Raw genomic sequence first — 23547 nt, 5'->3', positions numbered from 1 at the left:
TAACTATAGACTTTTTAAAAAAAATTTATTTCTGAAGAAATATTCAACCGATTTAGCTCCACTTTCGTATTTTGCCATGTAAAATTATATACTTTAAAATGATGTAAACAAATATATACCTTACAATTCAAAATTTTTTCAACTATTAAGTATAATAAAAAATATTAAATGAAATTTATTTTTGCTCTAGATTACTTTTGGAAAAACGAATTTCAAAACTGTGTGAACGAACTTTAAAATGTTTATTCTGAGAAAGTATATTTCTGTGTCAGATTTCGTGTCTTAAAATATCGTGAGCACTAATTAACATATTTAAGGTCATGCCATCGAACCATTAGTCCTAGTAAGTGAAAATCAAAAGTTTTTTTAGAGGGGGTTGTTTTTGTTCACTGTACACTTTTTTACTCTTTATTACTGCCTCATTGACAAAGACATTTTTTTTTTATTACAGGAAAATCTTTAGTTTAAAATGGGGAATATGTTTAATCAGTTTTTAAACTTTCGTCTTTTTTCTGCGAAATGACAATCACTTCAAAATATTTCTGTATTTTACTAAAACAGTCTCATTTTCTCACTTTAAACAAGTCTATTGATAATTTTTTTCTAGTTGATTCATATGCATCTTTGATGAACATTTGTTCAGAGTTCACTAAAATAGAAGCAATAGCAGAAAATTGTTAAAAAAATCCAAACACTGCTTAATATATGTTTATTAAAAGAAATACATTAGAATAAAAAATTTTAAAAGTATGTTTTGATAAAATAGTTTGATTAAATTGCGTGTTGTTTAATCCAATCCATGTAAGTAGTTACTCTAGTGAAAACGGATGGAAATTTCGTATTACAACCACGTCTTCCCCAAGATACAATTCCAATTACTTTCCAACGATTTTCATCATCCAAAAGCATAAGGGGACCTCCAGAATCTCCCTGAAAATTTATTATAAACATTAATATAGAAGAAAAACGCGATCATATTGAAGTAAATCGTGATCATATTGAAGTAAAGGTACTTAAGTAAATAAAATTAAACAGCGCTTGAACAGTTTAACAGTTTGTGCGACAAAAATTTAATATCTGTATCAAATGTAGTTAGAAAGTTAATCTCAAGAGATACTTTAAATACGCCATGGTTAAGTAATACGAGTAACAATCAGATTGGCTGAGAGTCAAAAATTTTTGAACTTAGTATGTAATAATTGACAATGTATCTCAAAATTTAATGTATTTTTCTTTTGCATTCAAAGTATCTATTATATGCAAAAAATATTGTTAAGTAATTAATTCTTTTGCTAAAAAAATAGGCTTTAAAAACTAAGATAGTTATAACTGGCCTTTTTAGGAAGTTAATACTATTTTACAAGGTGTTACGCAAAGACCGCTGTTGATGTACATTTTTAGAACTTTTATCAAAAGTGAAGACAAAAGTCTGCACATTGCATTTAGTTAATAGAATAAAAGTTACCGAAATCTTAAAAATCACAGTTGAAGATTGGTGTTCGAAACATCAGAACTTCCTGGAATTCCAAAGCTAACAAGAGTTAAGATGGTTCTTAGAAACACCTTTAAGTTTAAACAGGGTATCAAACACGCTGATATTCTGTATGTCAGATAAATGTGTTTTAAAACATTAGCTTTCTTGTTAAGAATAGTAAAAAACATTGCGAACAAACTAGAAGCTCCTAGCAGCAAAATTAAGCAGCGATCCTTAAAAAAAAAAAGTAGTTTTGATATTGGAATAAAATTAATCACAAATTTCTTCATTAGCTTTCAATTTCAAATTTAAAACGAAACACAGGTTTTACCATATTTCGAAACCAATAAAGACGAAACCAATGATTTCGCATCTATCGAAATATTTATTTCGGTGCGTGGTGAAAAGAAATCCTACTTTTGCTATAACTTTTTCAACTTCTTAAGGACAGATAAAAAATTGGACGCTGATATCCTGGAAATAATTTTAAAGTTGCTTTACTTAAAATTATAACAAAAATAGCTCACGTTACAAGCACTTTTATCTTTGGAAGGAGCTGAAGTACAAATCAATGATTCTGGTATGGGCAAACCGTGAGTCTGTGCACATTCTTCATTTGTCACAACAGGAAATTCGACTTCCTGTAAAACATCACTTGTAAAGGGTGAAACACCTAAAATAAAGTTATTACAATCTTGTAAACATTGAGAACCTAAACAATAAAAATAATCTAATTAAAATGATCCTACTTGTATACTTATGAAAGTAATCAAAACGTAAATAAAATAGGGATTATTGTATGTCCTTCAATAAATTTTAAAAAAAAAAATAGTCTTATTTCTGAAAAAATTCATTATGATGTATCCATTATTTAAGGAAGAATATACAATTATTTAAATTAGATATTTTTAAAAATTTTGCTCAAATGTTTTTCAATATACGACTGCCTCCGAATTCAATAAACGTTTATTTTTTAGAATGCATATAGACGCCCCTGGTTTACAACTCATTTATTTCAGAAATGAAATTTCATAACAGTTAGAATTTATATCAAACTCTGCTTATTTTAATTCTAGGCTGATATCTTCTGATACAAAGAAATTAAAAAAAAAAAACTTGTTTGAGTACCGAAGGAAAACTTTGTTATCTGAACTAATTAGCCTAAAAGTATCTCTTGAACATAAAAAATCTGTATTCAAAAAATTTCACTAGAAATAAGTTTGGCAAGAAAAGTTTTCACTTTAATCACTATATCAAGGAATGATTTTTAAATATTTCATAATCCTAGGTAGTAATTTTTCAAGCATAAAATTAGATCATAATCATTATCATAATTAGATCAGTGCTGAGATTAACTCACTATATTCATTCTCTTTACAGAAGAGAGTTGGCTTATTGGGAGAACTAAATCAAACAGTATAAAGAATTTAACAGCAATTATAAAAATAAATTATTCCGTCACGTGTTCAAATTATTTGAGAAGTTCCATAAGCGTCATAGAAATACTTTTTTTTTAAAGAAAAAAAGACATTTCCAAAGATGTATGTGTCGTATGTTAATTGAATAATCTGGATTTGCGTCATTTTGCAATGCACCTAGCTCAGGAGAAAAATCTTGAATAATCAGCTTGGCACTTTATAGATTTATTACGGTGAGAACTTTTGGTTAGTTATATAACCGGTGTTCAACAGCCAACTTATTTTCGCTTTTGCGACTATTAACATTTAACTCAGTTGTCTTGTGATTGCGAACGCAAACTAGAACACTAGGCATCAAATATTCGGATAAACTAGCCTTTTTGATGGAACTAATCCGTTTTTGTTTTACACAAAGAAAAAAAAAAACCACGAAAATTTCCCATCGTTAGCTCGACGGTAAAGAGATTCTATCACAGATCAGTTTTATTTCTGAGTCAGTGCTAGCAAAATTCTATTGACTAGCCATCGCTGATATGCTTATTGTAAATAGCCTTAAAGGTTTATTGCTAAGAAAATTCATTCTAAGAAATTTGTCTTACGTTTTCACGTTAAAGACATGTAGACTGATAGTAATAAGCCTGAAAGTCAGATTCGAATATACAGGCTATTTTCTTAATTAACCTTGCTCATTACAAACTGCTGGAGATGCTCGGTAAAGCGCCAGATTTTCCAGGGGATAGATCCTCCCACTGAGGGGATCCGGGTTCGAATTCCGCACCCAGCTCGCACCGCTTACAGTGCTGACGTGAAATATCCTAAGTGTACGGATCATGGGTTAGAGTCCCCTTGTCATCAGACTAACAATGGGAGGTTATCTTGGTTTCTTCTCCTAATGTAACACAAATGCGGGTTAGTTCCATCAAAAAAGGCCTCCACAAAGGTAAAATTTCTCCCAATACTTGAACTTGGAGTACCCTTGTCTTCTGGATTGGGTTCAAAATCACAAGCATACGGAGTTAAACATTAGTAGTCGTAAACCCATAAATTGGGTTGGCTTTTCAGCAAAGGTTATAAAATAAAGTATTATTGTAATAAATTAAGAAAAATTCTTAAGACTGATAGTTATTTTTCATCGATAAATTAAATTTATGAAACAACGAATAAATTGTTTGTTAATTTGCATCGATAAAGTACAAAAGATATGAATTAAGTAAAATTACAGAAAAAATTTAATATAAGTTTATAAATAATTCATAAAATAGATTATATAAGTTAATAAAACAGTTTTAAGATTAAAACATTTAAAATTTCTACGCTATAAGTAGTAGACGACTGAAAACCTTATCGTGAAAGACAATTTTGATTTAAAATGATACTTCAAAAATGCTCAAATCTAACCCTGCAGGGTACTGCATAATCACTGTCCTAATATATTTTTAGAATACTTGTCAAAATTTAAGTAAAAACACATTAAGGGTTACAAATTAATCTTTAAACCAAGAAACAAAAACGCTATCTGTCGAATGATTGGTGAATAAAGTGGTTCGAAATACAAGGTTGATACAACAACCTCCTGGAAGAGAGACAGCAAGAATCACTTTACTAGTGCGAAGGAATGAACATGAAGTGGATAGTAAGAATGTTACAACGTTCGGACTACTAAGGATCGGATTTCCAGTTTAAGGTAACTCATGTTTCTAAGAAGTGTTAGTAGATTAAAGAAACTCGTGTGTTTCTAATTATCACCTCTATTTCCTTTATCAGAAATAGTTTGTTAGCTTTTGTTTTTGTATATCCTAGCTCTACAACACTTCATTTTTGAAGATATATGTATGATACTGAAGACATTGTTTGTAATATATACCCAGCCTTTGTCGAGGACAAAATATGCGTTTAAAAATCATCCATATATAAATTTATTTTAAAGTCAAATCCAATTTTCGCAGCATTTCAAATCAAATTCATTAATAAAATTTTGAAATATACATTTAAATCTATACTAGATGAAATAAATTTTTAATTTTGATAAAGCTGATCAAATTTTTTCTTTCAATATTTAAATTGATCTATAAAAACGTCAACTATGAATTTTCAGCGCACTGAAAGGACTTGCACAATTTACTTAAGAGGAAGCTACACCATGTACGACTTTTTCATGGCAAATCCTGCTTAGACTACAGTGGCATTTTAAAATTTAATTCACAGAGAAAAAGAGTTCAGGTAAGCAGCGTAAATCATGAAATTTCAGTCCTGAAAATTTGATTTCAAGATATTCAGATGCAAACAACTAGAACTCCCTTTTTCCATATTGAATTGAAATTACTTATGTTATGTGAAACAGAATTCAACTCAAAGGGTTTCTCTCTAGTCCTCTTAAGATGCCATACGGCGGAAGAAAATTGTTTTCACATTATCTTTCTCCTTCAGACAAATCTAAAGTCATAAAGCTTCATTAACAGGAAAAGAAAATTCTGCAAGATATTAAAATGCAAACAAATTATTAAAAGAGAACTTCTCCGTAGCGCAATCCTAAGTTTATCATCCCATAATTTATTTACCATTGCATATTTTAAAATATTCTTTTCAGAATTTGAAACTTCATGGCTAGATTAGTCTGAACTCATTTTTTTCTACACTTTAAATTAGTAATAAAAGAGAAGGAGAATTCGAGACGAAACTTTTCTACCGCCGTATGGCGTCCTTTTAAACCGTTCAGGGACAATTTTGCACTCAATTTATTCACTTACCTCCTTGAAGACGTCCCCAACCTGCCAAAGTTGCAATTCTTCCAGTGTAGTTTTTAGTTGGATCCGGAAAACAAACTGTTTGTGTAAATTCATTAAATGCAACAGGCTTTTGTATCTTCAACAAAGCTATATCATTTCTCAGTGTAAAACGATTGTATTGACCATGTCTTTTGATTTCTACAACTTTATAATCTTCACCTTTATCACTTCTCAAATCAAAGTCTCCTAATCTAGCTATTATTTCATTCTTTTTCACTCTAAAAGTAGAAACGAATTAAATTGTAAAAAACACTCTGAACAACTTTAAATCTAATGATAGTATTTTCTAGTACAAGGAGTCAATATTAATGGATTGAGAAATGGTGGTTCATACAAAACACGTGTCTCAAATAATGCTAAATGACAAAACCATAAATGTAGAATGCAGAAATTTACGCTTGCCAGTGGGTTTTCTTGACGGGGAATCAACGACTAATTCAGAAAATTTTTCTAGATTCTGATTCCGGAATTCATAAGCCCCTGCTCGAAAATGTCTTACGTGATTTGGGGTGCTTCCCTATTATTACCTGTTCAGAAGAAATAGTTCATAATAGAAAAGTGCCCCTAGCGGTGTATGATGACATTTCAGGACTTTGGTTTCAATACCATTTTAATCCAGTTACTTTAACACTAGATTGCCTAAGTAAGTCATTTTGACTGCTTTTAATTTCAATTAGAAGAACAATGATGTATATTATGACACAATTTCTTAGAATTTTGTACAACACATAATTTTTTTATAGTTAATATTTACTAATAATTTGTTATATAACTGTAAATATTTAAAATATTAAACATTAATTTTAAACAAATTTCCTTACACATTGTTTATTTCTTTACAATCCAGTCATTTTGACTGCTTTTGGGCAATATAGGTATATACTAAGTTTCAGTCTTCCTAGTGTTAACTTCTCTAGAAGCTTGTTGCGACCTCCTATTATTTATAACGCTTTTAAAATTGTACATTTCGTAAAAAAAAATAAGACTAGAAATATTATTTAAAAAAAAACTAGATCTCAGAGGAACAGATTGCAGATTTGAAATTCCCACATTCGAATCAAGTATTTGTACTAATGCACAGTTTTTCCCCCTGCGTTATCTTTTGATTCCTAAATTCCAATTGGGTCACGAAATTGCATTTTACAATTCAGTAGATATTACCATGAAGAGGAAATAATTCGTTAATGAAAATTAAACATCTATGATTAAAAGTATATTTGGATGTTTAACTCTTCTTTAGGCTGCTTAAACAGCTTAATTGCCTGATATGAGAATTGCCTGATATGATTCCGATATGAGAAAAGATATCGGAAAAATATTTTTAGTCTGATTACGTAATATAGTTCGTTCTTATACCCTTAATTTCCCTAAAAATAAGATTGTGACTTCGTATGATTAAATACATGGGATTGATTTAAATTGTCTTTTCTTACCCACTGTACATACAGCGTGTTTCAAAAATATAGCAACGATCTTTCAAGGGTAAACATGAGAATGTCGCAGGCGCATAGAAACGTAAGATCGGAATTATCATCGTACGCGTGTATCATCTGCTGGAGAGTTTGAACTTCGTTCGCTAATCTTGATTTCTTTCCGTGGGGAGCCCTCCAAGCTATTGCGTATCACGAGCCTGCCAACTCACAAGTTATAACACTTTTCAACATTTTTGGCGGTGGGGAAAGCATGACCAGGTATGCAAACCTGTTTAAAATTTTCCCAGCACTTTCAAATAGTCAGGTTTTTTACATACCACAGAAAAATTTAAATGTCGCGGCAGTCAATATTAATTCAAATGTTTAAAAAATCTCAAAAATTGCTACTACTTTAAATATTTGAAGAAAATCTCCTGCCAGGAAGTTGGAAGGTCAGTTATGGACTGAAAGATTAGTCTGCGCTACAGTTGAAGAATCGACTGACTCCGTTCTCGTCAACTAATCATGACGAGTAACAATTTCTTCCCAATTTGTTCTAATTATCCATTCTTTTGTATTCTCTCAATTGTCACTTCTTCCTGATGGCCATGGATTTCTTTGTCGCTACATATTTAAGACAGCCTGTACTATGAACTTACCCAAATGTGCAGTGCGCAGCAGTCAGTACGTAGCGATCGTTGATAAGGACACCTCCACAGTAAAATTTCTTATTATTGATTAAAGCAACCTGCAAAAATTAAATATTAAATGTAACATGGTTTTCAAAAACATTACATGAAAAATTTTGGTTAAACAATTCTTGCAGCAAAAACAGATGACAAGGCATAAAGCTTTTCACTCCAGATTCTTGGATTAAGTTAAAAGTGTTTATGAGAGATGGCGCTGGACATAGTAAACCTATAAATTTAGGAAAAATAGTTTAAAATAGCAGTGGTGGATATTTCAAAAACAATGTGAGAGGTGATTTTCATTCAGAACAAATTTTCGAAAAGTTGTGATGTTCCTTCACTTTTTTTCATTTACTACCAGCAGAATCCTTCTAAGAAGAAATTTTTGAGCTTAAATTAGGAACTTTGAGAGGAAAAAGTTGCCTTATCACATAAATTTGCTATAGTAATTCTGTTCTATAACCTAAACTGTTTTCGTGTTATAAATTTTTTAAGTACCACTAGGGTAATTTAGAACATGCAATGAAATGAAATAATCTTACCATCCAGGGCCAAGCTTTGTTGTTTGCATCTGAACCACCAACTATTCTTGTATTGGTGCCAACTCCACATTCTTAGAAAGAAAAAAAAGTTAAGGATATTAGAGTATGTTCTGCTCAGTTATTGCGCTTCTCTACGGAACAGATCATACATACATACTACATGAAAACGCTCCAATAATTTAAGGGATTATGAACTCTTTAAAAATTTCTCTTAATTCGGTATACGTGGTGTGACTATTAAACAACGAGACTGATGCTTCTATGGAAAAACTATGCACCTGTCAAACGCAACAAACCAACAACAGTAGTGTAAAGTTTTTTTTTGTGAGCCTCCCGTGTGTGTAAAGAATTTAGTTGTGCCCTTCGTTTGCAAAAAGCTTTGTTTTGTCGGTAGAAACTCGAAGTGTAGTAGTAGTGAAATTTCAAATAAAACTTGGGAAATGTGTTACTGAAACTTATTAAAAAAGTGTATAGCAGTGAATTTATTTTTCACTTAAGCGTCTTTAAGATAGCTGAGAAGACGTTGAGGATTAATCAAGTCACACTTCCACATCTAAAACGGATGAGAAATCGGTCATCCGATTCGATCTGGCCAATGGTGTGATTGCTGAAACTGTAGGAATTTATAAAGAATGCGTAAAGACGAGTTGTCCATAAGCAAGCTCATTCAACAGTCTGTCAAGACGTTTTCAGACAATTATAAAATCCTTGTGTCTGATTATCCTTTTAATCGCCTGACTTTGCTCTATATGATATCTTTATTACCCCAAGATCAAATCGGAATTCAAAAGATTTCATTCCAATTTTCAAAATCAAGCTTTCAGTCCAATTCAGTCCAATGGGAAAAAAAAAGGTGCTGCGTCATGGAAGAGAAGACTTCTTCCAGTACTGTTTCGACCATTGAAGCGTTGTAGGGATAGAGTGTATATTGAAGGTGATTAAAAAATGAACGAATTTAAAATGTGTTTTGCAGCAACAATCTCGTGATTAAATGGCCACCGTTCTTACATAATATATATAGTATATATAAAGTGAAATATAATCAGGTATGAAAAGTTAACGTGTATTAACTGTATTAAGGTTTTTTAGTGATTCTCGCTTTATTCAATATCATAAAGCGCAAATTTCCTTCAATATTGTATGCTCGCAGAACGAGTTTTATTTATGTCGAAGTTGAAGACTTTCTTAACTACAGATTAATTTTACAAAGCGTAGTACCTCAAATCAATAATCTGAGGTCATTTCTTAGAGTCTCTTTGCCGTCAGGCTTACCATGGGAGGTTTTCTCCATGTAACGCAAATGCGGGTTAGTTTTATCAAAAAGCCCTCCACGAAGGCAAATTTCTCCCAATACTTGATCCAGGAGTTCCCTTGTCTTTTGGATTGGGTTCAAAATTACAAGGCTAAGGAGTTGAACATTAGCAGTCGTAAACCCAAACAGTTGGGTCGGCTATTAACAGTTATCAAATAAAAGTTTCAGCTCTTAGAAAATAATTTCATGTTAAGAGGAATTCATCTCAGCGCTAATGGTCAAAAATAATGGGTAGGCTTACAAAGTAGGGTAAAAACGATCAAGGTGTCTCTTTTTGTTATTTAATTTTTCTAAATACCGAGAGTGAATGTAATGAAACTAGAGTTATGATTAAGCCAAGGGTGAAATGTTCTAGGTAGACTCAAGATCATGACGCCAAAATTAACCTTAAAGTAAATACGTAACGTGAAATGTCCCAAATTCGCAGTCCTCAGTATTTTGCTATTTTAAAATTTATCCATTGAACCATAAAGCATTTTTCCATATAGGGAGATCACGATATTTAAAAAAAAACTGCAAATCTGATCCAAACAACAAGTCTCAAACTGCAAATGACAAATCTACATTAACCGATAAGCATTCCATTTTTTTCACACTTCGACAAAATATAAACAAACCCTGATTGAAATAATTCTCGTGCCTAATTCACTAATCCCCTGCAAAAAGCAGAGGCAGGTAGGTACTTTATCAACATCGCACTAGAGCTACGCAATGGTCTATTGGGGACGGTTTGGGAAACATACCTGAGGATGATTCGAAGACGTGCCATCTCAACTTGGGTCCTCAGCAGAGGGAATGACTCCTCTGCTATGGTACCCCGACGACCTGCTAGTGAAGTAGAGCACTTTATGGTAGAACAGTTTAACGAGGACACCACGCACCCTCGGTCCCTTCGCAGGCTGATCAAAGTGCATCATCCACCCGATTACTGACCGCAACCAATGATGTTTGACTTCGGTGCTCTACTGGAAACAGTGCCTTTGATATTAGTTCACTGCTGGACTCGAAAAAACCGAATGCATGCAGTTATTTAAATGAACCGATTTTAGGGATAGAAATAAAAATAAAGAAAGAAAAATACTCGGAACCTAAAGCGCATATTGACTATTAATCATTAGTGAGACATTATACGAAATTATTGCTGACTTCTTCCTCCATTTAATGCTGCTGTTAAAAAATTAAAATACGTAATAAATTAAAATAATTGAAATCACTTCATTTTAATCAAGAGCTGCTAGTGTCGAAAAAGCTCGTCTCATTCACAGAATACCAAGGCCGTGAAGGGAAGATCAAGTCAACATGTACATAAAGTCATGATTCCGAAAGGGTTAAGGGGGTAATTACAGAATATTTTGAATGAATAATTAAAAAAAAAACTTACCTCCAGTAGTATTTACTTGATCATCAAACTTTTCCTGATTATCTTGCCAGTCAATAGATATTGCTTGAATAGGAAAATTTGGACAACAAACGCCAATGAATCTGCTCTCAATGATGCATACATTATTCATAAATTGTTGAAGTGAACTTAAAATACTTGGTAGAAAGCAATGTTGCACATATCTACAAACACCCGATTCATTTTTAGATGTTTGACACTCTTGAAACTTAGATTCGGAAGATGCAAGAGGATTAAATACAAAAGATTTAAAATTTGGACCAAGCATGCTTCTTACTTCATCTTGCAAAGTAAAGTGCTCTTCTGATTCAATTAAACTATCTTCATTCAAAACATTTTGATTGGCATTGTTTCTGCCCTGAAAATCTACTTTTTCATTCAGTAAAATATCTTGAGATTCTGTTGAAAGTTCTTTTTTAGTCTCTGAAACTTTAGGTTTTACTTTACAAATTTTTGAACGTTTATTCGAATTATTCTTTGGTTCCGACAATTTTTCCAAGTCCTTCTCCGGTTTTGTATCCGGTTTATTAGGATTTGGTTTCGATATTTTCTCTGCACCTTTTACAGCTTCCTGTTTATTTTTCTTATTACCTTTATAATTTGGCAAAGTTTTTTGAATATTAGGTACTTTAATATACTTTTTTTCAGCGATGTAAAACACTTCATCCATTTTTAGTTCAGAAGTTTCAAAATTGTTGCTTTGATCGACTTTTAAAGTCCTCTCTGTTACAAATTTGTTATCAGACTCTCCCAGATCTAAAACTTCACTAGGTTCAGCGAATTCTTGGGGAATAAATATCGGTTGTCCGTCTATCAAAGGTACGTAACTTCCCTTTAAAACAGAATCTGAAAAGGGAAAAAAATATTTATATATGTGTGACAAACGAAACAACGCCTGTGTGAAAAAAACCAACAAAGGCCAATAGATTTTATATTTTATTTAATAATTGCAACCGACCCAAGTTTTTGGGTTTACGACAGCTAAAGTTCACCTCCGTAGCCTTGTAATTTTGGACCCAATCCTGAAGACAAGAAAACTCCTGGATCAAGTATAGGGAGAAATTTACCTTCATAGAGGACTTTTTGATGGAACTAACCCGCATTAGCGTTACATGGAGAGGAAGACCACGAGAACCTCCCACGGTTAACCAGACGGCAAGGGGACTAACTCATGATCTGTCTACCACTAAGGATATTTTTACATCAGCACTGTGGTTGGTGCAACCCGGATGCGGAATTCGTATCGATCAGCCATTGCCGGGATCAAACCCCGGTTCACCTTATTGGAAGGCGAACGCTGTATCCCCTGACCCATCGCTGCTCTAAGGCCAATAGATGTCGCTTCCTCCGCTGTTAGAACTATTTTGATGTAAAGAAAGTTGTTGTTGTTACTTTACGTCGCACTAGAGCTGCACAATGGGCTATTGGCGACGGATGTAAAGAAAGAGTGAGTTCTACTGTTCCTGGCCTATTATTAGACGCACTATTAGATTCTACGGAAATCTTAATTATCAGGTGATACTAAACAACGTTATTGTTTTTACGCGACTGAAACCGGTTTGCACTCGTTTATGTTCGTGTATCAAGTAGTTAACATTGTAGTGCAATACGTTAAAAAAATAATAGATTAATGCAAATAGAAAGTATATAAAAAATTTCAATAAAAACCCATTACATGTGTGTTTAAATAGAAAAGTATCGCATATAAACTCGTGTAAAACATGTAATTATTAAAACCCTACAATGCGTCGAACAATTTGGTCTAATTATCATAATATAATAACTTATACCAGTGGTCCCCAACCTTTTTGTACCTAAGAGCAAATACCAGAATATCGGTCGAATGGCGGGCACCATTTAATTTTTCAAGATAAATTTATAGTTGGTAGACATAGGTAATAATACACACTACATATAGTGTACAAGAAATTTAATTTTCAAAATTAATTAAATAAAAATATAATTAGTACTAATATATTAAAAATATAATTAGTATTAATATTCTTGTGTAAAATAAAGGATTACTAAATTGCTTTCCAAACATATGAAGTATAAAAATTATTTATAAAATACAGTCAATGTGTTGTTTGGCATGGCATTTCGCTGGCCAGCGCTACACAATTGAGAGAATATGATGCTGTTTTCAAAAATGGAATTTATTACTTCAATTATATTCCAAAATTTCTCATGTGATATAAAAGTTTTGAGGATAATATCATTCTGAAGATCCACAATTTCTATCTCCAATTCATCTCGCTTTACTTGAAGAAATTCTGAAATGTATGTTGTTATAACGGTTACGTTTATTTGGTTGGTAAAAGGATTAACAAAAAAGTTATCAAAGGTTCGATGATATTAAATTGGTGAAAGCGCTTTTTAAATTGATCTTTAAGCAATTGGAGGTTGATGACAAATGTTAATAAGTCAATTTCACTGTCACCTATCATTTTTTTCATGTTTAGAAAATGCACAAGACTCATTTTCAAATGTGATATCCACAAAACAAGCTTAGCTCAGAACAAGTTTATAGCTTCTATCATTTTTGATTTATGTTTGTCCTTTCCCTGCAGCTCCAAGTTTAAATTATTTTGTTTTTCCATTATGTCCGTTATGAAAGACAAATCTGCTAGCCAAAGAGCCTCTTAGTTGTAAAAATGTTTGATTTTTGTCTGCAAGATAATTTCTTATTTCTCCAATTAAATGTAGAAATCTTTCAAGTACTTTGCCTTTACTGAACCAGCGTACTTCAGTATGTATTTGCATAGCATTTATTGGAAAAATGGAAAACTGTAATATTTTATCGTTGGGCACAAGCAGCGGGCGCACCTAGATCGATCGACGGGCGCCATGGTGCCCGCGGGCATAGGGTTGGGGACCCCTGATACAATAAATATTCTATATTTATCTAATATATCGTCTAATTTATCCTATCGTCGAATCTATTATCTATGATCTAATTCAACCAATTAATACACGAACGTAAGCAAGTGCAAATCTGTTTCAGTGGCGTAAAAAACAATGCTGTATAGTATCACCTGATAATTAAGATTTTACATAGAATCTTAGAGGTTGTCTAATAATTTGGCCAAGGACTGTATAAGCAAACCTGTGCGACTCGACTCGCGTCTACATGAGCTTTTGTTAAATATTAAAGTATCATCCTTATTGGTTTTTCCATTGTCTTAATGAATCGTCATCTTACATATAGAACTAAATTTTCATGGAGTATACAAACAGTTCTCTCTTTCAAAGATATTGCTACTCTGTTCGTAAACACTGCATCGCAGGTGATGGTGGTCCGCAACTGGTGCTAATTTACTATCCTACGGCTTTTAACGATACGCTCTTTTTTGTTGAAATTTTAAACTTGGCTGTAGTTGGTCAAAATTATAATGCAAGCTTTTATTTCTTCTCTGTTCCACCATTGCGCAAATTAAAAAAACAAAAAACAATTTTAATCCTTTGAGTGTTAGTTCTGGTTTTTCCGAAGTTTAAGATAGGAGCTTTCTCGCCTCAAGAAACCGGTTTTTTCTGTTATTGAATAGGAAAATAGTGCGTAGCAGAAAAATTTCTGCACAATTTTACCCAAGGTCTCAACGTTTGGAGGGTTAAAACAAGTGATTCTAAATAAGAATTAGAACTAATAATTATTTCAAAATGTTGAAAATGCAAATTATTTTGAAATAAAAGCATTTCGTGCAACTTTTTTTATAACATTTCATGAATTATTTTTAATTTTTATTTCTTTAAAAATATATTTCAAAAGCATTTTATGCAAAATTTATTCTAAATTTTACTCATAACTATATTTTTACAAAATTTAAAAATATTTTTAAACATTTTAGTGCATAGAGATATACTATTTTTTTATTACTTTTTAAGAACTTCGTTCATTAAGCAATGGAAGAAGAAAACTTAGATTTAAACTTATGACTCCCACTTTTAGTTTGGTCAAGAATATTGCAAATGAATGGCAGAATGAACAATTAGGTAAAAAACATTTTGAAATTCCCCTTTTAGATTTTTTTCGATGTTAATACGAAAATTTATCAATTAATCCTACCATTAATTCCGTCATCATTTTCAGTTTTAATACATTTTTGGAAAAATTGAATTTTCCCTGTATCGATTCTTTCCTTAAAGAAAAAAGGAAATTTTTTAAACTAGACATTTTGATGAAGTTATTAGAAAAAATATAATCCTGTCACAGTTTATTTCAAAAGTTTATGAAAAAAATTATATTACTTCAAAAGTTTATGAAAAAAATTGCTCCCATTTCTGAGTAAGAAATTGAACTTTTAAAACTTATTTTCATAATTACAGATGATTGGTGAATTTTTAAATCTGGACACAGCTCGAAATGCTTGATTATGAAAACAGATAGCTTAATAAGCGTCCTTTCAATCTTCAACCAAAATTTTACCGCCAAACTCGAAATTACTTGCTTACTTTTCTTTACTTATTTTAAAGCTAAGCATAATAATTACGGGGTGTAGTTCTGGACTTCGGGATTGTTGCAGCTAGATATATAACAATTGTAACATTTCAAGTGATTTCTTCTTATTTAAAACTCAACCATAAAGTGAGATTTAAAAATCTGAAGTGCAACATAATTTACTACCACTATTATAAATTTATAGGACCCGTTACAATCTTGTAAAAAAGTGTACTTTTAAAGTGCTTTATAAAAAAATAAAATTAATCGATGATATCACATTATGAATTTATTTGGTTTAAGTAGTTTATTCTTTAAAATAAGGAACACTACTTTTAAAAGCTTGAAAAACGGAATCAAATGCTTTGTTAATTTTCGTTTTCACGCATTTTGAACTGTGTCCACTTCCGTAAGCACGCGTTTTGAACTGTGTCCAGAATAAGGAGCTCACGGGCAACTAATTTATTTCTAATGGATAAGATGCAACAACTGCTACATAATGGATGGGATTGTTCACATAAAAAACCTTGTTTCATACCAATCATAGAAGACAAGGAGTAAATTATCCTGACAAATCTACTTCCACATATGGTCAAACTAATCCATAATTGCGTTATATGCTGAGGGAACTTTCCGTCCCTTAAACTACCTTACAGAATTGATTAAAAAATGCTTTCGAAAATTAAAGAATAAAAATGACATATTTCATGAAAAAACGCATGAAAAACTAGATTGATTATAATTTTGGCACTCAATATTTGTACCCATAAAAATTTATTTTCAAATAAAGTATTGCAGAAATTTGATTATTCTCCACGTATTAAAATCAAAATCGTTCTGAGGCCATTTGATTTTATAACGCGGCTGATTTTATATACCAGAATTTCTACGATCGTGGAAAGAATGTTTTAAATTTCAACTTCGGAAGGACACTAAAAGCTAAATTAACTACTATTATATTCAATTTCTGCTGACTTTACATTCGGCATTTTAGTTAAACAGGAGTAAAACTTTCAAATTTTTCAGAATGATTTTAAAACATTGACGTATTTTTTTTAGTAAAATTTGAAGTTAAAATTCAACATGGTTAAAAGGTTTATAAAATTTTTTGTATTTTTAAACGTTTCTTTCTTTTTACTGTAAAATTGATTTAAAAATATGAAGCGCTTTTCATCAAACTATTGAAGATTGATTTGCTTTTGAATCATAGATTCACTTTATTGAACGATTGAGTTAGTGAGGCAATGATTATTGAATCAGTGAGTTAGAAAGAAATTTATCAACATTCTAGCCCTGTTAATAATCATTGTTCAAGTTTGATGTTTTATCAAATTATAGTGTTAAAACCATCACCCAAATTGATTTACCTTATTCAACATTTTAATTTCATTCAAAAAATAACTTCTAAAAAACGTCTTGCTTACACCACTTTTAAAATTTACGGCATATAAGTACTGCAATTAAGTATTCGACTCAAATTTTGCATTCTTATTTATGGTCTGAAATAATTGGCTGAATAATTACTGTCTTTTCATTATTACAAACTCTTATTTTAAACTGATTATTGAGATAACTCAGCAAACCATTTTGTCAGTGGGCCACGCATTAAACACCCACACATTCCGAAATTCAGGTTTACTTGAGCTATAGTGAAAATGTTCTTTTTATGTTAAAAGTTTTAAATAACATTTAGCTAGAAATACAGCATAATTTTTCTTATATTTGCTTTTTTAAATTAACAAAGATATCTTACCCTGTGGAAAAATCAAATCCTGTTTCTTGTCGATGGATTTTGAATCTACTTTCCACAAAAAAACCGAAAAAATCACAAACACTTGGAAGAACCACATGATTTCAAATATTTATTTTGCATTGGAAGATTTTATGCTATGGAAAAAGTAAATGGAGAGAACACAGGATAAAAATTCACTGATAAAACAAAATATAAGTATTAAATGCTGAATTGTACGAGTCAATGGATGAGATTTGTGACACGAAGACAGTAGAGTGAGCCTCGAATCGTCAAAACTGTTGCTGTGAGCAAAGAGTTGAAAAAGGTTAATTTTTTTCAATGCTAGATGCCCTCCGAAGCCGAGAGGTATCCGTAGAGGTAGCGGGTTCGAATCCCACCGTAAGTCTGGATATATCTTTAAGCTGTCGTTCTTTAATTTGTGCTGTATGTTCTTCGTATACTTGAATATGATGCTGTTGTTGTAGTTCATTTACGTAGCACTAGAGTAGCACAATGGGCTATTGGCGACGGTCTGGGAAACATCCCTGAGGATGATCCGATGCCATCACAATTTTGATCCTCGGCAGAGGGGATAGCAACCCGCTTCGGCAGCCCGACGAGTTGCACGCGAAGTCAAGCACTTTACAGTAGAACAGTTTCACGAGGACCAATACCTCACACCCTCGGTCCCTACGCAGACTAATCCAAGTGGTCACCTACCCTCACACTGACCGCAGCCAGTGATGCTTGACTTCTGTGATCTTGTGGGAACCGTATCTTAACGACCAGTCCACTGAGGGACTTTGATTAGGATGCATAAGCAATTCTTCGCATCGAGCTCACTAACTAGCATAATATGTGAATATGGAAAAACGTCCTTTTTCTCATTGTTATGTAAACAAACGATTAAGAGTTAGATTAGAGTGATAGTGACAATACCAAAGAATAATCACAACAAGGAGATTTACGACCTCACGAGACTTAGGAACTTAATAATCACAGTAGACAACTACAAAGAGCGCGGTGGTGTGACACAGTGCCATAGATGTCAGAATTAATTTTAATCACGTTCAACACTTATGCAGACATGCTCCTAAGTGCTTAAAGTGCGGTGAAGGGCACTTAACATATATCTGCCAAAAATCCAAAGATACTCCGGCCAAGTGTGCCAATTGTGGTGGCCCCCACCCTTCAAATTATAAACAATGTTCTAAATATCCACAAGTTGAATCCAGACATAGTTACAGCTCCAATAACCAAAATAACGAAGTCTACCGAAATAGAACTGCTCCAACTGCAACATATGCCTCAACCCTTAAAGAAGCTAAGATTCGGGGTCTTCAAAATGCCCAGCAGGAAGACAGAAGTCTGGTCCAAGAAGCACACATAATCCTGAACGAACTTAAAAACTTTGTAGAAATTTTAAAAAACAATGAAGGATTCAATCTAATTCGCCAACTAAAAGCAACAGCAGAAGCCGTAAAATCAACCAAATCCTCAACAACTAATGAATAAAGCCACTTCTCGTAAAGCACCACTTCACATTATAAACTGGAATGCAAATGGAATTTTTAACAAAATACACGAACTTAAAGACTTTATTTCTGAGTTTGACCCAGATATTATGATTATCACAGAGACTCATCTTAACAAACAGCATCACATAAAAGTTGCCAACTATACGACCTACAGGTGTGACAGGAATTTCAGAGGTGGGGGAGTTGCTCTCCTGGCGAAGAATAGCCTAATGACAACCGAATTTAACAAATCTAACCAAGCTGGATATGAACAAATCTCAATTTTTCTTAACTACGATAACAAAAACATCAAGATCACTGGAATTTACAACTCCAGGTAATACTCTCTCAGACGATGACATCAGACAACTTTTCCCAACAAACATGGAGACAATTGTAACTGGAGATTTTAACTCGAAACACACAACATGGGGATGCAACAGAACCAACCGCAACGGACTACAGCTCAAGAATCTTGTGAATAAGCACGCACTCACTGTTATCGCGCCATTATGTCCTACATATCTACCAAACATGAGGAATCAAAGACCGGACATTCTTGATTTCGCTATTTCCAATTTGAATGCACCCATAGCAGCTGACGTTATAAATGCATTATCTTCCTTCTGATCATCCTCCAGTCTACATCTCGATTGGGATATCCTTAACACAGGAGAGTAAGCAGATCACTAGAACTGACTGGAATCTTTTTCAAAATATTCTCACATTAAATAAACCAAACCTTGTTGCTCTAAAGACTACCGAAGAAATTGATGCATAAATTGCTGTTCTTCGGAATGATATAATAACTGCCTATAATAAATCAACTACATAAAAAAAACTCGCTTCAAATCATCTTAAACTTCCACCTGAAATCAAGTTTTTGATCAAACAAAGAAACTGGTGCCGAAAGAAATACCATAAAACTTCTGATCCAGACTACAGAGATGAGATGATTAATCTTAACAAGCAAATACACAAGAAATGTCGTTATTACAGAAGAAGACAATGGGTAGATAAAATTGAATCGCTCAGCACGGAGTATAATTCTGTCTGGAGTATGATAAAAGCACTTCAAGCCACACCTCAAGTGGATAAACCTTTACATAAAGATACCGGGTATGTCTTCACAGCTCAAGATAAAGCTGAAACTTTTGCTGACTCTCTAGAAAAACAATTTTCTCCAAACCCGGACTTCAATCTGAACAATCATAACTTGGTTATCGAAGATGTCAAGCAATTCAACTTAACGCATTCATCTCCAGAGATAATTGAACCGACCAACACCGAAGAAGTTATAAATCACATTAAAAAACTAAAAATAAAAACAGCTCCTGGTTGTGATAATATCAAAAACAAGATGATCAAGCTACTACCAAAACAGTATATAAAACTAATAGTTCATATCTACAATGCTTGCTTTATCTTAGACTACTTCCCTGATGCCTGGAAGAACGCAAATGTCATACTTTTCCTTAAACCCAGCAAAGATCCTACTTTACCTGAAAGTTACAGACCCATCAGTCTCTTGTGCAACTTAGGAAAGCTCATGGAAGAAATTATCTACACAAGAATCAAGCCTAACCTTACTTCACTACCAGATGAGCAGTATGGCTTTCGGAAGCATCTTGACACAACCAAACAGCTCCTCAGAATTGTCGACTATATTGGTCGTGGACTCCATAACAAACAGAGTTCAGCACTACTGATGCTTGATATTGCAAAGGCTTTTGACCGAGTTTGGCATCAGGGTCTCATTTTCAAGCTTATACAACTGAAATTACCATCTGGTGTCATTAAAATAATACAGGCCTACTTACATAATAGAACCTTTCAAGTTAATTTTAAAAACATGAAATCAACAAACAGAAAAATAACAACAGGAGTGCCTCAAGGAAGCACCCTTGGGCCCATACTATTCATACTATTTACCTATGACTTTCCCATCAACAGACAAGACTTTAATAGCATCACAGCACTTTTCGCAGATGATACAGGAATTGTCGTGAAGTCCAAAAATCCCAACATTGCCTTACAGAAACTCCAAGAAAAGCTTACAGAAATAGAAACCTGGTGCCTAGACTGGAAGTTTAAAGTCAATGGCCAAAAATCGAAGCTACTAGTCATTCAACATAAAAGAAAAACTATCCTCCCAAAAATTCAAGTTGTTGTCTTTAACGAAACTATACCCATAGTCAAAACAGCAAAATATCTTGAACTGGTCATAAACAGCAAATTTAATTGGAAAGATCACGTCAAAACAGTTATCAACAAAGCAAAAACAGCCTGCCACAGATTACAAATCCTTCTTCAGAACCCTAAAATGGAACTCAGACTTAAACGTTTACTTTACATCTCGATGATCCGTCCCATCCTAACTTATGCATCTCCAGCTTGGTGCAACATCTCCACATCACTCCTTAAAAAACTCAAAATATGCTAGAATGAAATCCTCAGGAAAATAACAAAAGCAAGATGGTTTATCCGCAATAAAAACATACATCGCGACCTCAACATGGATTTTTTAGATCATCATATTGCAAAGCAAAATTTCAGATTTTTTGATAAGACCATATATTGTGACACAGCAGGATTCAATGAAATTTTTACTTTTGAAAACTTAAGAGAAGACATAAACCTTAGGCCGACTGCAGCTCATTTTAGTAGTGACATAATTTTAACTAAAATGCAAAATATTTAATTTCCTTTTATTCCAATTGCATTTCATATACCAGAAAGAACCACCTTAAAGAATAAATACAAGACGAATGGGAAAAAGGCCGCTAACGGCCCCAGGCGCCCAGTTATATTTCGATGATGATGATAGCTGTAAAAGTTTAAGCTGAATGCTTAACTTCAGAGATGTTTTTTGATTATGACTTACGAAGAAAACATGAATACCTTTGCCAAGATTGAAATTACTTGTCTATTAAAATTCCTTCGGTGCTACGAAAAATTCAAACAACCAGCTACAGATTCAAGAATATTTGAGGTTTGGAGAAATATTTTACTAGTGGTTATGAACTAAAGCAGAAGTTTTCAGACAAACAGAATTATTTAAGAACATATATCAGATCCTCTAAATATTGAACATTTGTCCATCTGATCTTTTTTATACTGCCATGCAATAGAAAAATCAACATAAGCGACAAAAAATTGAGATTTTTATCATGTCATTTTTGTAGGACAAGCTGCATATTGCTAAAACTTCCATTTAAAAAATCAATTTTATTACTTATCAAATTATATTTTAAAATTGATAGAATGGGAAAGAAAATAGTTGTATAGCTGTAATTTTTCACTTTATCGTAAAGCCCTAACGTTTTTCTGAATTGCATTGGCAGTATTACTATTTACATAATTTTTATGTATGTACTTGTGAATAAAATTCTTTCAAATCTAATTTATTGAAACATTAATAAATCTAAAAAACATATTTTCTGAACCTACGGAAATTCCGTAGTTGTTGCAATTATGAAAGGTAGTTTGATAATCAATATACATTCTTATAATTAATTTATGCTTGTTTTATTTAATTTATTGAATTTAAAAATCAAGCAAAATGTCAGGTTTACTATCTATCCACTTTATTCTTGTTCATTTTTGAACTTAATAAAAGCATATTAAATAAGTTCAGCCAATTATTTATTTTTCTAAACTTTAAACCATTGCAACTCATTTTTTTCAGTTCAAAGTAAAATTTCAAAAATATTCGATTTCTATTTGTCGATTATCAAATTAAACTGTTTGATCGTTCCCATTTGAGGCAGCAAATAGTGGTTCTTGAGATTACCATGATTGGCTTAGAAGCGCATTCTTTAGAAATAAAAATTTATTATATGTATTTTTGATAAAATTATATCTTAATGCGCTAATTCGGTAATTATAATAAATCCCGATAGAGGTATTATGAAAAACTCAGTCTAGGAAATAAAAATGTAATGAAAACCATCAGTGTAATTTTAGATGATGCATAAGAAAATACACAATAAACATTTGAAAGAAGAACTTTTTTAGAAAACTTGCAACGTAATCGCAAAACTCATTTTAAGTCAAAACACATTAAAATAAATAAATCAACCTCAATAACTTTTATTTTAATGATAAAATTTTTACGAACTGAAAGCCGTATAAAAACTATTCAAAGGGTGCAATATATGTGTGTATGTATATATATATATGTATGTATANTATATATATATTGTGCCTCAAATATTGTACAGAGCTAATAAATACTAACTACTAAGTTTCAGAATCATATACAAAAATATACTTTCTCTGAAACCTAACCTCTGAATAAACCTTTTTTTCTTCTTCAATAGTTTGGATTTGCAACAGCAAATCTGTTAGGAGGAGGAAAGAGGTAACCTCAAACTAGAAAATAGTTTAGACAGGAGAGCGATTAAAAGTTTAATCCCTTTAATATTTAATTTTTTGTCTGTATTTTAACTTATTTAGGGGACTTTTCAGCGAATCCAAAATATTTTTGCTTAAAATTTTAAAAATAGTTTATCTAAAAATAATTTTAAGCAAACAAATTTTAATAAAAAATTATTTATAAATTTCATAGTTTATTTATTATAGTATATAAGTTTTTACAGCACTTTAAACTATATTATTTTAAATGACGAAATTAGAAGAAAATTGAATAAGTAGTTTTCGATAAATAGAAATTTAGAAATACGGCTTTAAAAAAAAATTTATTGCGTAACTACTCGACAAACTTCTTTTAAATTTTGTCATTTAATATAAAATGGTTTAAAATGACGTAAAAATTCTTATATCTTACAATGTAATTTTTTTCCATTATTAATAAATAAAAAATAATAAA

At 32.1% G+C, this 23547-nt stretch overlaps 1 protein-coding gene across 2 annotated transcripts; it reads right to left on the bottom strand.

Annotated features, from left to right (window-relative positions):
- Positions 1-692: 692 nt before the first annotated feature.
- LOC107438130 (phenoloxidase-activating factor 3) lies at positions 693-17520 on the bottom strand. 2 transcript variants are annotated; one of them, XM_016050320.2, is made up of 7 exons: positions 17221-17519; positions 11015-11878; positions 8322-8392; positions 7750-7838; positions 5640-5896; positions 2002-2147; positions 693-930 (listed from the first exon to the last, which is right to left on the bottom strand). In XM_016050320.2, the coding sequence occupies exons 1-7, from the start codon at positions 17315-17317 to the stop codon at positions 772-774; spliced, it is 1683 nt and encodes a 560-aa protein (XP_015905806.1). In that variant the 5' UTR covers positions 17318-17519; the 3' UTR covers positions 693-771. The 2 variants fall into 2 exon arrangements, with proteins under 2 accessions (XP_015905806.1, XP_071044169.1); XM_071188068.1 differs by lacking the exon at positions 2002-2147 and having other exon boundaries at positions 17221-17520.
- Between the last annotated feature and the right edge of the window lie 6027 nt (positions 17521-23547).

This window comes from Parasteatoda tepidariorum, chromosome X2, assembly GCF_043381705.1.
Source record: "Parasteatoda tepidariorum isolate YZ-2023 chromosome X2, CAS_Ptep_4.0, whole genome shotgun sequence".
In the NCBI taxonomy this organism is placed as follows: Eukaryota; Metazoa; Arthropoda; class Arachnida; order Araneae; family Theridiidae; genus Parasteatoda; species Parasteatoda tepidariorum.
Note: the sequence above shows the minus strand (reverse complement) of the source record. Positions and strands in the feature narration are given on the sequence as shown.

Coding starts and splice junctions, on each gene's coding strand:
- LOC107438130 (XM_016050320.2), bottom strand. CDS start 17,317: ATGTGGTTCTTCCAAGTGTTTGTGATTTTTTCGGTTTTTTTGTGGAAA. Junction 8,393..11,014: donor TCAAGTAAATACTACTGGAG/GTAAGTTTTTTT, acceptor TTTCTTTCTAAG/AATGTGGAGTTGGCACCAAT. Junction 7,839..8,321: donor ACAAAGCTTGGCCCTGGATG/GTAAGATTATTT, acceptor TAATTTTTGCAG/GTTGCTTTAATCAATAATAA.